Below are 16,105 nucleotides of genomic sequence, written 5' to 3'. Positions count from 1 at the left end.
GCTGTTGCCGATGAAACTAAGCATAAGGGCAATTGATTCGGTAAGCTGCAGGCTTTTACTTTGGCTTTTCTGAGCAGTTGCCGCAACTACTTTTGCCTTCTTGGCGGGCATGCCAGCTGACACCAGTAAAGTGCTGTTGTTCGCTCCCTCTCGTCAGCATCTAGCCATAAAAGGAGTGCAAGCCACTCCGCCCCTCGAGTGTGGCTCCCAGCAAACGTTCAAGTCCCAGTTCAGGCAAAGCAAAGCTGAGAAATAAGTATGGAGCATGTGGCCCACCACCAGTTGGACATGCCTTTTAGGAATCACTAAGAGCGGACGTGGAATGCATACAGTTCACTTCCGCAGAAAGAACCAAGGAGAAAACTACCTTCTCACTATGGGGCTGCAACTGGGCTGAGCGTACACTGAGTCTACGTGTTGGGACAGAAAAATGTAAGTTTGGAACGAGCTTCAGATACCCTCTGCATCACTGTTCAGGGGAAGTAGAGGAAAAAGATATACCCCAAACGATATACCCCAGACTGATGAAGCGTTGCGTTTTGCTCCGTGGTTCAGACTTCAAAGAATCTTAGGAAGCCTTTTTGTACATGAATATGCTTGGCTTGGTGGACCAGAACGTGATGAGCTGATAGATAGTTTCGTGAGAAATGAGCAGGACAAGCTTACTGGTATCAGTCAACTCATTGGCGGGGATTTCTTCCAAACCTATTGGGCTGTCCATCTCTCCAGATGGTGGCAAGACAGCCTCTAAGTTATTTCGCTGCTTGCAGCCTTAGCCCGGGACCTATAGCTGCTAAAATCAGGCAAACGGGGCTCCTTATCATCAACAAACGCCCCTGCTACTCCGAGACAGTTACGGCAATACCTTAGCGGCTGTTGTCACACCGCATCACGCCTTCGGCACATATGTAAAAATGTGTGGCAATTAGAGCAAGAATCGCAAAATATGTACTTCTTAGCCCACTGTACTCTGATAGGGTGCCTCTTAGTAGAATGCTGCCCTTGTCGGTTTCACTGTTTCCGTCTTGCATGGCTGCTGGTGGGCAGGGACTGTTCAACAACGGCAGAGACGTCCAAGATGCCAGTAAATTTGGCATTACTAACAGTGTCCTAATTCATTGAAGTGACTGTTTGCTACAGAGATGAGTAGTGCTGGGGCTCGCAGTGTTACAGTCGTCGCTCAGTCCTGCCAGGTCCAGCTTGTCTTGTGGCAGACATGACAGAACAACTTCCTGTACCCGGAGATTATACATGCTTCATACAGCCCAATTATTTATTTTAATGGCAACGGGAATATTTACCTTAAAGCTCGTAACTAAATGAATTGGGACAAGAGCCCTCTTCCCACTGTGGTCTGCGGTCCCTAGCCACCAGACCGAACCGCCCACAGACTTGCCTGAGGGATTTACACCCGTTTCATTGCATTTCATACATTATGTTTTCCCTTCTTCACATGCTTTTGCTATTCCGTTTATTATATACCCCGGCAACGTATTCGAAGGCCACGGTATTATAGACGGATATCGCCTCCTTCCAGCTTTTCAAACTAGCCTGTCCCCCATGTGAGGGGCCCGCACGAGCTTTCTCGTTGAGCACTTTCCTCTGCTTTTGAACTAGAGCTTATGGTAATCACTGCTGGGGCTTACGGTGGAAAATGTTTTCCTGGGTGTCTGCCCTCCGAAGGGAGCACAGCGCAGGGCTGTCTAGCAGGCTATACACGCTGTATGACGTGGCCGAGGAGCGCCTCGCTCAGCACAAGGCCTCAGGTTTCACACGAGACTCTAACGAGGTGCACAAAGGTCTGACTGCTTACGAGGCGGCACTGAAAATTCGGGAGCAACACGGGGTTAAAGACGAGGGACAAGAACTGGCGGAGAAGGACAAAGAGCAAAAGCAGCGAGGCTTGAGAGAGCAACAAGAAACGTCAGAGATCCTCGAACTCCAGCGAATGCTTCCTGAGCTACTTCAGCGTAAAAGATTCAAAGAGGCAGAGGGTGCGATCTGCTGCTTCCTGGATAAGAACCCTCGCAACGCAGACGGCTTTGTGCTGCTAGCCGAGACTTACGGACACCAACGCAACCAGATGGGAGCCCTTTCTGCTCTCTGGGGAGCCATTCACAATTGCCCAGGCAACAGACGTCTGCTGAGGCTCCTGGCTCAATACGAGGAAAACTTCTTGATGGAGCGATGCGAGCTGCCTCTATTGTTCAAGGTCAAGGCCCTGCAAATTCCAGAGGCGACAGGCTCTTTGGCACACAAGGGAACAACTGGGAAAGCTGTATCGCCTCTATTTCATCCTCAGGGGGCCCCCGTGATGATTGTGCGACAGAACGGACAGACAACGGCCTTCGCTAACCGCCAGCTGAGCCCTGGGGACCTAATATTTAGGGAGAAGCCATTTGTTTGTACTCCTTTGCTGCTTGAAACAGGCCAGATTTTTAGCACATGTTTTCACTGTCTCCAGGAGCGCGAGGATCCTAGAAAGGCTTACTCATGCCCCGTTTCTCCCCACACCTGCCCGTTTGTGTTCTGCTCGTGGAACTGTCTTATGCGGAATGCGAGGTTGCATGCCATAGAGTGTACGTGCATGCCATTAATGTATGCAATGGCGAAGGAGTCAGGCTTCATGGTCACTTTCGTGCTTCACCTCTTCAGGATCCTAATCAAGGCTTCCCTGCAGCGGGAGACCCAAGGGCCGCGAAGTGGGAAAGAAGCGGGAGCCGCGGCCGATACAGACATGCCAACTCAGCTATTCGGTCTGAACTCGCACGAAGAAGCCGTACGAAAGGGCCAGCCAGAGTTAGTTAAGAAGCTGCAGGTGCTCGTTCGGCGCTTGCAGCAGAATGTGCCCCCCAACTTGTTGCTCTATCTCAATGAGAAAGAACTCATGCACGTGGCTTTGGTTGTTCTGCAGTACTCCCCGTTTGTTTCAGCCACATCTGCAGCAGCAGCTGTAGAGCGCAGGAATCCAGAGTGTACTCTGGGGCGAGTCTTTGCCCCAGCAACAGCACTGCTTCACCACAGCTGCGTGCCAACAGCAACCGTCAGTTTGCAAGAGGACGGCCAGTTGGCAGTGAGGGCTGTAACATTTATTCCTCCAGGAGGATATATATGTGTTTCTGCTGAGGCGGATCTGTTCAAGTCACAGAAGGAACGCAAGGCAGTGGAGTCATTTCCTAGAGTCTTCGGCTGTGGTTGCATCCGCTGCAAGGAGAACGACGAGGGAGGACGGCTCCTCAGAGGCATACGCTGCTTCAAGTGTGTCAGAGGATTCCTGTGCCCCTCGAAGGGAGGGAATATGTTGGCCCGTCTCAAAGCTTATGAAGATATTGGAGCTTCCGTAGGCGACAAGGTCAGTGCAGTTAAGGTGAAGGCTGAGAAAAAGACTGCAACAGCGGGCGGTGGGGACAGTAAGGAAAGGCTGCTAGGAAAGGCAAAGGCAAAATGCACGGGGGGACGGCGGCTTCCGGCAACTGCTGCAACGTCTCTAGAAGAACAGTGGCTTTGTAACTGCTGCGGGCTAACGGACCCTAAGGTTTCATTAACCTGTGCAAGTATCGAGAGGGACCTCTTGCAGAGACAATCGGAAGCTGACACGCACTTGATCAAGGGGTCTCAGCAGCTGGCAACTCGAATCTATGGTGACCTCGTGGACCACTACAGCAGCAAACTGCATCCTCAGCATGCTGTCCTCTTCAATGTGAACACTATTCTCGCGGGACTCTTGGCTGCAAAAGGAGGCAAGGACGTGCCATTGGTGAGGGCTTCCTATGCAGTGGCACTGCAAACTGCATAGGGGCGCGAAATACACAAAGCCGAGTGATTATTTGCTTACAACAGCGCCAACCGTACGACAGCTTTGTATCAAAGTCTGCAGTGACCCTCATGCTTCGCTGGGCATAGGAGTAGCGGTACATCAGCTATGGCCCCTGGTTCTGCTTCGTGATGTCTGCAGGCCCTCATTCTCCTTAGGAGAGCTGGGATGGCAGCGGAGACGGTCCTACCCGCCACGTCCATGACTAAGGCGCACCTTTACCTGAAGCTCGCGGAACTCACGTACAAGGTCCGCCGCATGGCCATGGCAAAGGCAGCAGCAATGACACAGATTATGTGTGGCTCTTCTTGGAGCTGCGGAGTAATATTCTGCCGCAGCACTTGCTTCTACAACTGCTACTGCTGCGGCTCGGGACCGACACAGGCAGTGTTGAGGCTTTTTCGGGTAGAACGAAGTTCAAAAGTGCTTTTGATGTTACTCTTGGCATTTCTGCTGCTGCTGGTCGCAGGCGATGCAGCTGGAGAAGCAGTGCCGCCGTGGACCTTCCGTCCCTTCCGAGAAGATCATGGAGCCTCTATTTTGCGCTTTGTGGAACTGTGTAGCATGCATGGGCAGCGATGCGAGCCTGTCAGTGGTTGTGGGTCTTCGACTCCGTCGATTCGCTGCGCTCCTTGGCTTGTGTACGCCTCCCCTTCTCCAAGTTCCCATGGTGCGCACAGAAGATGTCTTCGTTGCCCTCTACAGGGCTGCAACCAATTCAAGGGCCGCTAGCTCAGAGGTGAGAGCCCTGAAGAGAGCCAAGCCGTCAGCCGCTAGGCATGCTGCCGTCTGTCTAGGCAGACAAGCAAGCAGTAGAACTAGAGCTACATATGAACTGCTGGCAAAAATTCCATGCTGTATGCTGTGTAGAAGATTGCATTATTCGTTGTTGTTCGTTTCGGCTGTCAGCAAATCAAGGAGCACTTCTCCCGCGACCCGATGTCTGTGGCTGTGGCCCTCCTGCGCCGCGGGCTTCACTTTCCACTCGCTTTGGAGTTGTTTAGAGCGATGAAAGGCACGCAGCACCTACCCACTGGCCTGAGCCTTCTTGGGCTTGCTTGTCTATATTCTAAGGATGCCATTGTTGGCCAGTGAGCTACTCGGCTGCGACTGTTCCTGATATCTGTGCTGCTGCGGTTGCTGCAACTCCTGTTGCTGCTGCTGCCGGTCATCAAGCTGCTGCTTGAGTCCTTTGCTGGCTCCAGGAGTCAATGACTTGTTGTTTCTGCTCACAAAGCTCTTGGGGTTTCTGTTGTGCTCTGTTCTACTGGTGGGTTTCTCTCCTCTTGCTTGCTACTTCTGTGCAGTTTGCTGAATATGGGATATGACCTGTTTGCCAAATCACCCTTGGGAATGACTCCTCTTCTAGCAATGTGTGCTTCGCGCGAAGGCGGGCTGTCCTTACAAAAGGGGGACATCAGCTCTGATCGCTCTGCCTCCGGTACCGCAGAAGAGACAGCCGCGGGCGCAGACGTAGCGCAGCTGGCGATCCTAAGGTTGATGCTGCAGCACTGCGATTCGCTGGACGCAGCCAATACTGAGACAGGATCTCTGCGAGGTCTTGGAAACAGGACCTCGTCAAAGGGTGAATTAGGCACTAACGGTAGCCCCAGAAAGGAAGAAATCAGCGTCAGCCCTACGCCACCTCTGTCTCCCTTGTGGGGTGTCAGCAGAAAACGGTTATTGTCCGCGTCATCCCATCGGTTTCTAGGGAGAAGCTACCCACTGCACTTTGCTGCCAGCAATGGGAAAGCTCGCCTTTGCCGGCAGCTGCTGGTGGCTGGAGGCGCAGTAGAAGCGTTGAATGCGGAGAGCGCCACTGCGCTACACCTGGCCTGCGTAGCTGGGGATCCTGAGACCGTCAGGGTGATACTAGAGCACGGAGCAAACATCAATGCAGCCACGCTTACTGGAGAGACGCCCCTTGTACTCGCTGCCTATTGGCTGCAGGATGCTGTTTTCTGTGTACTTTTGGAAAAGGGAGCTAACTGCAACATTGTAACGAAGGATGAAGGCATGACGGTACTGCATGCAATAGCGGCAGGAGTGCTTAGGCAGACAAGGCCTCTGTTTAGGGGACTCTCCTGGGAAGGGGACCTTGCTGCAATTGCCTTGCACGGGCTTTCTTTGGAGTCCGTTGTGAGAGGCACGTACACTCTAAATGGCTCGAGCCTGATCTCTGAAGAGGCTCCGGTGGATGTACGAATTCCTTCTTCGACACTTGAAGGTAACGACATCTTTCTCTTCCCTGGAGAACTAATGCGGAGGATGCAAAAGGCCCAGCGGATGCTCCTCTTACTGTTGTCCCACTGCGACTCCTGTACCTACACCCGGCACACACGCAAGGGGTTCACCGCAGCGGAACTTTTGCTACACTGTTGGGAAAACTTTCAGAGGCGGAGGCACAAGCTGTTGGAGCAAGGAGACCTTCGTTTTGCCCACCTCACCGATGAGGAAAGGAGACAAGTCGAAGAACGATGGCGCTTTGTCCTGCATGAGATCAATGTGTTGAAGGATCTCCTCAGGCTGCATCACACCGTCAGCGTCGAAACTGCCAACCCTGGGGATCTTACCCCGAGGGAAGATCAACTGAGGGAGATGAAGCAACGAAAACTTCTCTCACAAGCACCCTGGTGCTTCGCTGACGAAATAGCAAAGGCTGCAAGTGGGGCTAGGGGCAAGGCGGCTCCTGTAGCGACAGCGGCCGATGGTTGACACGTTAATGTATCCTGCAGCTCAGTGCCGTGGTGAACTTTTTATATCTTTGTGAGAAAGCAAAGAATTTAGCTTTATAGAGGCCAAAATGTGCCTTTGCTGCTAGAGTTAAGACGAATCTTAGCCTCTGTGGTAGTTCGATGGCTAGAAAACGCGCTTTGCGCGCATTAGGACTTACAATGCAGTCACATGTCTAGTTTAGCATAAGCGTGGTACATGACATTTACTTCAACGCGAGCCCAGAAGTCCATCAGATTATTCCGTCGGGCCAACACGTCTTGGGACAGTCTTTTGCTGCGTGAACTACTTTGATGCAACCTACACTGGGACGTTCCGTTTAATCTATTTTGTCCTTTTTGCACTGTCGCTGTGCTCAAAGCCTCAGGCTACCGGCTTCTTGAGCTAGTGCTGCAAATTACCATAAGCTGACGAAGACTTCTGGAGGGAGCGCTTTTTTATTTGTATGCTGACTCAGTGGGATGCCTTGCAACGCCCATTATCAGTTGTGGTCGACAGAAAGTGCTGTTCCGTGAGTCGCTGTTCTTTAACCCCCTGGGTTCGGCTCACGGCCTCAGAACTAGTTTTCAGGGTTGCTCGCTAGTTCTAATTGATGGTACAGAGGATCTTTTGCCGCAAAAGGGCCAAACTACAATAGAAGGGTGCGAACAGGGCCTGCCAGCCTCTATACGACTTTGTAACCATGTTTGAAGCTCTTCCGCTGCCACGGCCCTGAAAGTTTGGAGTGGTCACGTTATCTTCCGTTGTGAATAGACGAATTCACTATGCTGGCTACGTATAAAAGGTCGGCAACGTAATAGACTGTCCCAGCATTTTCATACTGCATCCTTGATTTGGCGCTGATCTTTCTTTATAGGCTCCCACGCGCTGCGCCAGTTCCTCATTCCCTCACATAATAAGCGCAGATAAGTAGGCAGACCAGGATCACCGGGGCTCTGGAGCAGCTGTGTCAGGTTTTGGGGGATTGAGCCACTGCGGGCCTTCCACGCCAGGAAGGAAGTCTTCGAAGCTGCGGGGCTCTCAGGCCCCTTGGTTACACCGGGTAACTCTAAGGCATCTTCCTTGCACGCTTCGTAAGGGCTCACTGCTGGGGATGCCTGAGCGGAATCGGCACTGAATATCGTATTTCAGACCTGGGGTCAGTTGGGGTCAAGTGCACTGTTGCCTAATCCTGGCACGACCACTGGCCACGGCACAATGAGAGGCACATCAAAGCCTGCTTTCAAGCAAAGGAGTACTCGTCATGAACTTGGTCGAAGATGTGCAACTCTACACAGTTAGCTGCAAACACAAGGGGAAACAGAGTTATCCTTTACAGCGATCTAACCAGGCAGCCGAAGCAGCTTCGCGGGCTACCTTGCAAACTCGCCTCAAAATCATTTAAAAGAGAAGACTCTTTCTTATACTGAACATTATGGAGATAAGTAACTGTGCCTGTACCCCTCCCCTTTAGTCTAACATTTTGCCTCGACAGGGCTTTGTTGGGGACCTCGAGGGGCCCTCGCACGGTAAGGGAAGCCCGAAAGCAGTAAGTGATCGACATATATAAACGAATTAAGACGGGCATAACGCTTTGTTTACTTTTTTATATTAGGGCTCATGAGTTCGGCGACTGGTGAAATGGCAAAGTATATGTGGTCTACCAACCACTGTGGAGCCATTCTGTGCCTGGACAGAGGAAACAGGGGATATTACTAGCCTCTATATTTAAGGGTCTCTCGAAATATTTAGGGCTGACTAGAGCACCGTGGTTTACCAGATGAGTTGCCCTTGCGTAGCTGTTGGCAGGGGGAGCTGGGGGACCTTAGGCTTTCGCTTCTTCTCGAGTTTTGTCATTGTAGGCCAACCTCACAGCATCCTGTTCGCGCCTTCTAACATGCTATTATTGCTGAGCTTAGGATTAAGGCTCTGCAGCTTAGGGGTTGTAGAAGCTGAATCATGGTCGTCCCTGCCCGGCAATTGTTGGGGCTGTGGACGCGAAGGATTTTGGATGTAGCACTTGGGGCCTACGGCTTTTGCTTGCAGGGTCGCGAGGCGAGAGCTGTTCCATGGGAGCCACGGGAACTTCTGCTCCAGGCCAGGAAAGAGCCACGATACATGGCGGAATGCAAAGGTGCAGCGCCGCTTCTGCTGCCGCTGCCTCTGTGGTCAGTGCTGAACTTCCTCTGAATGTCCTTGTGTGGCATCATACAGGAACACCACGCATGGAATATCCTGAAAATATGATTGACGGCGTGCGCCTTCGACCCACCTTCAATCCATACGTGCGGCTCACCAAGGCCAAGAGATATGTGCTCGATAACTGGCCCTCGAGGTGAAGTTCACCGTCCGTAACCAAGAATCTAGGCTTTTCGGCTTAAAAGTTAGTTGCAGGTGTTCAGCGAGCTCTCCTTCAGTTGCGGAGCGCAGTCAACGTCCCCTGTGACAGAGCCTCGGTGGGTTCTGGCTGTGACGTGGCTGCGACTTGTTCTTCCCAGAAACTGGGCTGACTGGAACCCATACAGCTGCTTCGTAAGAGGCAGCCGGCGGCGCTACCAAATCCCGAAGGATCTCATGCCCTGTAAGGATGAGCTAGGGGAATGGCACCCTCCTCGGTACGGCTGTTCCCAGCCCCGTAAACCTTAAAGCGCCAGGCCCTTAGCCCTAAGTTTTGGCTAGGCCCAAATCTCACAGTAGGAGCTGAAACTCCCCGACTCTTCACTTCAAGTGAACTCTGGCAACAGGCTTAGACCTACTCTGTAGGTTTTACAGTTTTGGTTCTTCGATTTTGCCCCAGACTTTCAGGCAGGTATAAAGCTGATGTTGAGCGACAGTATCGACTCAATGGTACGGCAGGGGTGCACACCCAAAGGACCAAATCACAAGACCATCTTTGCAGCGGGAATTTGACGCTCAAGCCTTTCGGTCAAGATACCACGTGCAAGACTTAAACGGCTTTCAGCGTTTAGTTTTAAATGACTTTCAGCGTTGCGCTCTAAACTTTTTTCCAGGGTTCTACATATGGGGTTGAGGGCTTACTGCTCACGGAATGCAGCTTGCTTTTAGGACTTGAATGGGTGTGGACGAAATACTTCTATAAGAAAAAGGTGCATTTCCAAGACAGAGAACCTCTTGGTCCCAAGAGATGGTACATCAGAGAGTTTAGGTGAGTACAGTGAGTGCATTGATCAATCCTAATGCCGGAACGCTGTAACCATTGGTTTCATTTAATAGCAGCAAAGAGACCAGCAGACAGCTATCCTGTGGAAGAACCAACAAGAGCATGTGGTGCAGCCCACAGCAAAGACGAGAGAGGACGAGGAATTGGGGCTATTGCGTGTTAATTCTAAAGGGAGCGGCCCTTTGTGGGACGGTGCTTTGCGGCTGAAAGTGTGAAGCTACGCCCTTGCGCTCAGTATCCAGGGTTTAGAGCTTAGGGCTAGGAGTGTTGGCACTAATTTTTGCAGGCAGCAACAAGTGAGGGAAGCTATGAGAAAGATGGCTGACCTCGTAGCGGAATATCGCCAGGTGCGCCTTTGGGTCTACTCGGTGTACACGGTTTAGAGGTCGGGAGGGAGAGTTGCTGGCTACGATTGTAGCTCCACAACGCAAGGCTGATACTACTTTCAGTTAAAATGCTCGCACCGCGGCTTCCCCAGGTAGAGTCTCTCCAGTTGTGTTGCTGCTGCGGTTTTTACCGCTCTTGCCGTCTGTCTTGCCATTGCTGCAGGAGGTAAGGGATAAGCAGCACTATAACTGGTTTGAACGAGTGGTGCACGACTTCGCCGGCGAGCAACTTTCTTCAGAATACCTCAGGAGCCGGAAGGAGCCGAAATTGTAGTAGTCCTACTGATGCGTGCTGTAGCATCCGGAACTTCAAGACATTCGTATTTGCTGTAGCCTGGTGCTACGTAGCTCGCCATTTCTAGGTGGAGCTCGCGGAGGTCTTCTGAAATTGCTTCCTTATGGTGTCAACAACCATCATGGATTCCCATCTCTACTTGAGTGACCAGCACAACAGGATGGGACAGCTTCTTCCCGATGACCGCTATAACAAACTTGTGCGCGTATGCCGAAGTGCAACTAGATACAAACTTTCTTTGGTTGCTATATGTCCAGCGTCGGGTGAATCCTTCAGTGGATGGCGGTGTTTTACCTGGTGTGCCATCATCACCAGGCATACGTCAGCCTTTTTGTTCTTGGTGACGCTCACGTCTCATTAGCCAGGCGTCATATTGAAAATTGGCACGCTGCTTGTAGATTATCCGGGAATCAATGGAAATCGTCGACTCAGCTTTGGAGGTTCTGCACTCGTGCGGAGGCGTACCGAACGCGCCTGCTTTGCGGCAAGGAGTTGCATGCACACATTCTCAAGAGCAAACATACACACGGACGGAGATGTGTATGCATTCACATGTTTATACAAATACCAAACGTTAGATGCACAGAAGTGTTCTTACCGTTCAACGGAGAACGCGCTCAGCGTGGAGCAAAGGCAGCAGAAGGCAACAATGAGACACAATGGGCATCCGATGTGCTGCATCGGCAACCGTCCACCCCAAAATCTGCTGAACCAGGAACAGTACAACCCGAGGTCTGCTGCGCCGAGGCAATCTTAGCAGAGTGTGTCACGAAAGGAATAGCTGTCTTTTCACGGCATAGATTTCAGTTCCGCGGCACCTTAATTTCGTCCCGCGTCTGGTTTTACCAACATAATCTGGCACAGGCATCCCGCTAGCGCAACTGTTGCAGTGGTATGAAAAGCCCAAGAAACTGGTGTCCCTGTGGAAAGTGAAAGCCATATTTTCAGCATCAGTTGCTGCGACTCGCCGAAGAGCTACGCGTGGAACCAAAACCTGTTGCGTACGGGCAAGCGCAAACACTTGCGTAGAGTGCAAGCTCTAGAAATCTGCGTTTCACGCTGCAGAAGGTAAAAGCAGCTTAGCACAGCAAAGTAAAAGCATATCTCAAGGCGTTGCATTGTAGTCCCTCATGTGCGTGTGAGTCACAAGCCTCTTTGCGTCTATCAGAGACGTAGAATCGCTGAACCGAAAGATGCAAATACCCAGATTTGGTTGACAAGGATAACAAATTGCGGTTTCCGGCTTCCGTCGCTACTAGAGTTGCTTGCTAGTTTCAACTCATGGCCTGAACTCTTGACACCCAGCCTTGGGCCCATATGGCAAGCCGCGTGAGAGTAACCCATTTCAATAAGGCGATAGAAATGAAGTGTCCACGACACCCAAAAGTGCGGCACTGCCCACTTTTGGTAAAATTACATGCACCAAAAGGCAGAAGCTGCAAGGTGAGCACTTTAAGCATTCCTCAATTGACTGGGGGAAAAATATTCAGGAGCTTTAGATATGGACACAACAGCTCTTTGCTGTTTGAACATTGCGGACGCCTCCTTTGAGCCTGCACATAGCATCCATTCGCTGACACACGTAAGCCAGGGTATCTGAGAAAGAAGAAATTGTCGTTCTGACATGCCTTTGCGTGCTTGAGCGAAGTCTCTCACTGGCTGCACATGACACGCATCAACTCGTGGAACTTCAAACCCCTCCATTGTAGTTCGTTATGGTCCTGATTGCGCTTTTGAGCAAATGTTGAGTTCGTGAAACCGATCCATAGCATCAGCATTTGAGCGCTATCGCCTTCCTTTTGGTCTTCTTTTTATTTCTTGAAAGACCGGTTCTATATATATTGATGAGCGTGCATACGCCAGCTAGTGCAGGGAACCTCATCACCTCCTTGAGCGTTCTGCGGAGGAGAGGCCCATTAGGGCCCACCACAATATCTGCTTAAGCGACCGCTGGCTCTTGAACTCAGTGTGCATTGGACTTTTGATTCTTGTGGGATGCTCAAATTGCCGTTGGCAAAAAAGTGGACAACGCATCGATTAGGAGAAATACTGTCACGTGTGACGGTTGTTGTCTATAAGACCAATGCGCTCTTCTGCTGCCGTGATTGCAGTGCGACAGCCTTCCTAGTTCTCTCACATAAGCAAAAACGCCAAAGGAAGCCAAAGCATTGGGCATCGCTTGCCTCGGAACAACACAGAGTGCACTTTAATCTGCACTGGCAAACCCAGAGGCCAGAGGCACAGAGTTTGATAGCCACGTGAGGCTTCTAAACAGTGGCTAGCATCAAGTTCCCGCACATCGTTATCGCCAGCCTGGGCCTGGACTCTGACAGCAGACTCCGCAACTGCACCAAGAGAAGCAGCAGCTCCAGCAGCTCCAGCAGCAGCTGCTACAGCAGCACCAGTTGCAGCAACAACAATTGCAGCAACAGCTGCTGCGCCATTAGTATCCGCTGAGTCATCTGACGCTTCCTTCTGGCGATCAGGAACAAGAGCGCTGCCCGGAACAGTGGTTGCACAGTCCGCTGCAAGTTACACAGGAGAAGCAACGGTGACATTTGACGCGCCACCAACACCACCAACGGTACTCCAAGAAACATGCCCAGCAGCTGCTGGGCCTGTTTCTTGCTGCCAAATGCCCATGATGTAGTGCTGCTGCGAAAAAAGCAGCAAGTTCTGCTTCATCAAGCCTTGGCGTCCTGTCACGAGCCAGCCAGCCTTACCATCTCAACTTCATTTTCTCGTCAGCCTCTCTGGGCTCCAAAGAGCGCACCGTATGAAGGTAAAGAGTGTATTCCTGCTACTATCGAAGTCAGCTAACTCGGGTAAAGGAGTTCCAGGCATGGTCGGTGAGTGCCACAACGAGCCGCAATGCATGAGCGACATCCCATCGAATTTTCGGAGCGAAACTCCTTTTTCAGGTACAGCAAAAATGGCTTTGTTGCCACGCCTACAAAGTCACTGCTATTCTGTACATTTGTATCACACAGAAACCAGCGTTTCACATCTCGCTAGTAGATGCGAAATAGGGTCTGATACGACGCTGAGACGAGATGTAATGAGAGCTTTGGCCTCCATGTCTGACGGGGAAGCGAAGATAATGCTGGCGGATGGCTTTCACGTGGAGGAAGAGTTGTTGAGCTGCATTGGGAGACTGGCTTGGCGAGACTCTCCAGATCAACCAAAGTCGCTCCTAGTGCTTCCGCAACAGCAACAACAGATTGATTCCCAGAAAAGATAGCTGTCAATCAATTAGCTGCGCTGCATTGCCGGCTTCAGGAGCTGCTGAACTGCTGAATAGCGCAGCAACTCTCCTTGAGGGTGTATGGTTTGCCCCCTGCTACAGCCCTGAAGCCGTGCACACTCTTGAGGAGGGCCCTGCCACTGCTGTAGCAGCTGCTAGTCTAGCCATCCAAGCCCTATCCGGCGCCAATTTCAGGTTCGCCTCCAACAGCGAAATTCCTGACTGCAACAAGACCTCGTTAGCAGCCAGCCAGATGAGCAACTGTTCCAAGCCACCTTCACAGGGGAGCACTACTGATAAGGGGAATAAATCTATCGAAGTAGCTGCTGGCGTCGGGAGACGCGCGCCATCTTCTGGACTCTGCTATCTGCTCAACGAGCACTCGTGCTCTAAGGCGCCGTACAAGACGCCTCAGCGGCAATCGGAGCCGCAGGTACTGCAGTTGAAGCAGCAGCGCCTGCTCTCACGTTGCCAGCCTATGCAAAAGCACCTTCAGCATGTGCCGCAGCACCAAGCAGAGGCCAACCCACAGCAGGAAGTGCATCTGCGTCAAAACTTGGCAATGCAGCAGCAGCAGAGTCAGAAGCAAGCAATGCGTACGGTGCTTCGGCGCACGAGTTCCCGCAACAGCAGACACAGCAGATAGGATCGACGCAAGACGCCAGAAGCATCAGCAAGTCTCCCCATGCTAACGCCTGCCAAAAGCAGCTAACTACCTTACAAACGTCAGGCATGCTGCTGTACCCGGCGGAGCTCCACCGCACAGTGCCGAACCAGATAGCAGACTTATCCCACAGGAGTCTTACTGGAAACTCAAAGTTCGGTTCAGCCATAACACCTACAAGTGTGGCGGAAAGCTGCAACGCGGAGTACAATAACAGCAGCAGTAGCAGAAGTAGTACCAGTTGCATCAGCAGGATCCAGACATCGGAAAGTATGTGGCTGTTTTAGTTGCATGGAAGCATGCGCGGAACCTCCACTGCACTGATCTTCGAGCTGAATGGCGAGCGCGTCGAGGACTCGTGGATCCTCCCTTTAAAAGATTACTGCAATCGCGACCGGAGTGGCGGCCAGGCCATTAAGGTTGCCTGGAGTAAGTGCTCCATTTGGCTTATCCTAAATCCGCAACTGCATTTGTTTCGGTGATAAAGCGACAACAGCAGTCCCCCAGTCTGCTGACGCCAAGGGGAGGGAGCTTTGAAGACTCCTCAGAAGCCTTCGCCTCTTCCCTGCTTGTTTTGCAAGTGGAGCATGAAAAGCGCTGAAGATGCTGAGAAGCGTGGCAGGAGATTCCAAACCTGGAATCACCGCTACACGAAGATACTCCAGAAGCTGCGATTGCCCGTGGCGTTGCGTTGCTGCAACTTTCTGGGCTGCTTACGCTGCACCTCTTGCCCCTCACTCGTGAAAGCTCGCTGCGGATTGGACGCTGCTGCAGCTTCACTGCTTCCACTACTGCAGCGACAGCAGTGGTATATGCACCAGCGTCGCCAGGCTGAGAAAAAAAGTATCCACGTTTCCTTCAAATTCTTGCTGGCAGCTTCTCCTCCTCCCCTTCTGGCTCTCTACCTCCTTCTCTGACTCCGCGTCGCGCAAGACCAAACGCTGCTGGACTGTTCGCGCCTCCGCTGTTTGGATATTTTGCAAAACTTGAGGAAAGGTGGATACAGTTGGCGCTGCACATTTTGCTCCTGCTGCGCTCACTACACTTGCGTCTGCTTCTGTTCCAATATCGGACGCATAGTCTACATGTCTCCCCGGAGGTTTATTTATTGTTCTGTGGCGGGTGAATGGAAGAAAATATTTCTTCGATAAGGAAGTATGCTTTCTTAGCTTGACACTGTCGCTGTTGCCGCCCCAACTGCTACTGGTACTGCTGCTTTGCCTTTCTTTGCCGCGCGTGCTGCTTTGGCTCCGACCGCTACCGCTGCTGCTGACGGTGATGCTGCTGGAAGTTGTTTTGCATTCTCTGAGATGCCTATGCGTGCGACTGCTACTGTTGCTGCGAGTGCTGCAACTGCTCATGCTGCTGCTGCTTGCGGTGGCAAACATACTCTGTTCTGGCTTTCTAGAGTACGCATGCGGCGAGGTTTTCGGTTTTCGCGTAAGCTTCTCCGTAGTGCTTTGGCGCAGGGGTTCCTGATGTCGTCGCCGTCGTTGCGGCTGATGTTGTTGTGGGTGGCTTGCCTTTCTTTTGCCGAAGGGAGGCCTTGCTGCTTGCCCCGTGGGTGCCTCAGTGAGCTGATCTTTCGATAGGTCCCCACATCTTGAGCGTCAGCAGCGAAATGAGAGGAAGCAAGCGCTTCTGTCTTCTTTGACAACCCAGGGACTGCCTCAGCAGAAAGTTTGCCTTTTTGTGCTGTTGTTTTCAAAGGGGTCGTGGTTTTGTTTGCAATGGCGCTTGGAAGTTGAGGCCTGTCGGCATCTGTTCCCACAGTAGCTCTGCAGATGCTGGTACCACCGCTTGTGCAGC

The 16,105-nt window shown here is 51.9% G+C and overlaps 3 protein-coding genes across 3 annotated transcripts; all 3 read left to right on the top strand.

Moving 5' to 3' along the window:
• Positions 1 to 1,654: 1,654 nt before the first annotated feature.
• On the top strand, positions 1,655 to 6,529 carry ETH_00006580 (ankyrin repeat-containing protein, conserved, putative; the record flags this gene model as incomplete). Its single annotated transcript, XM_013377966.1, has 5 exons — positions 1,655 to 3,757; positions 3,956 to 4,063; positions 4,284 to 4,553; positions 4,724 to 4,905; positions 5,122 to 6,529. The coding sequence occupies 5 exons, from the start codon at positions 1,655 to 1,657 to the stop codon at positions 6,527 to 6,529; spliced, it is 4,071 nt and encodes a 1,356-aa protein (XP_013233420.1).
• A 1,956-nt stretch (positions 6,530 to 8,485) lies between these two features.
• Positions 8,486 to 10,367, top strand: ETH_00006575 (uncharacterized protein; the record flags this gene model as incomplete). The annotated part of the gene is made up of 7 exons (XM_013377965.1): positions 8,486 to 8,660; positions 8,741 to 8,861; positions 9,025 to 9,141; positions 9,324 to 9,373; positions 9,593 to 9,692; positions 9,994 to 10,054; positions 10,257 to 10,367. 7 exons carry the CDS (start codon positions 8,486 to 8,488, stop codon positions 10,365 to 10,367), a joined length of 735 nt encoding a protein of 244 aa, XP_013233419.1.
• Positions 10,368 to 13,164: 2,797 nt separating this feature from the next.
• Positions 13,165 to 14,278, top strand: ETH_00006570 (uncharacterized protein; the record flags this gene model as incomplete). Its single annotated transcript, XM_013377964.1, has 2 exons — positions 13,165 to 13,309; positions 13,668 to 14,278. 2 exons carry the CDS (start codon positions 13,165 to 13,167, stop codon positions 14,276 to 14,278), a joined length of 756 nt encoding a protein of 251 aa, XP_013233418.1.
• Between the last annotated feature and the right edge of the window lie 1,827 nt (positions 14,279 to 16,105).

Source organism: Eimeria tenella, genomic scaffold, assembly GCF_000499545.2.
Source record: "Eimeria tenella Houghton genomic scaffold, Eth_scaff7, whole genome shotgun sequence".
Classification (NCBI taxonomy): Eukaryota; Apicomplexa; class Conoidasida; order Eucoccidiorida; family Eimeriidae; genus Eimeria; species Eimeria tenella.
Note: the sequence above shows the minus strand (reverse complement) of the source record. Positions and strands in the feature narration are given on the sequence as shown.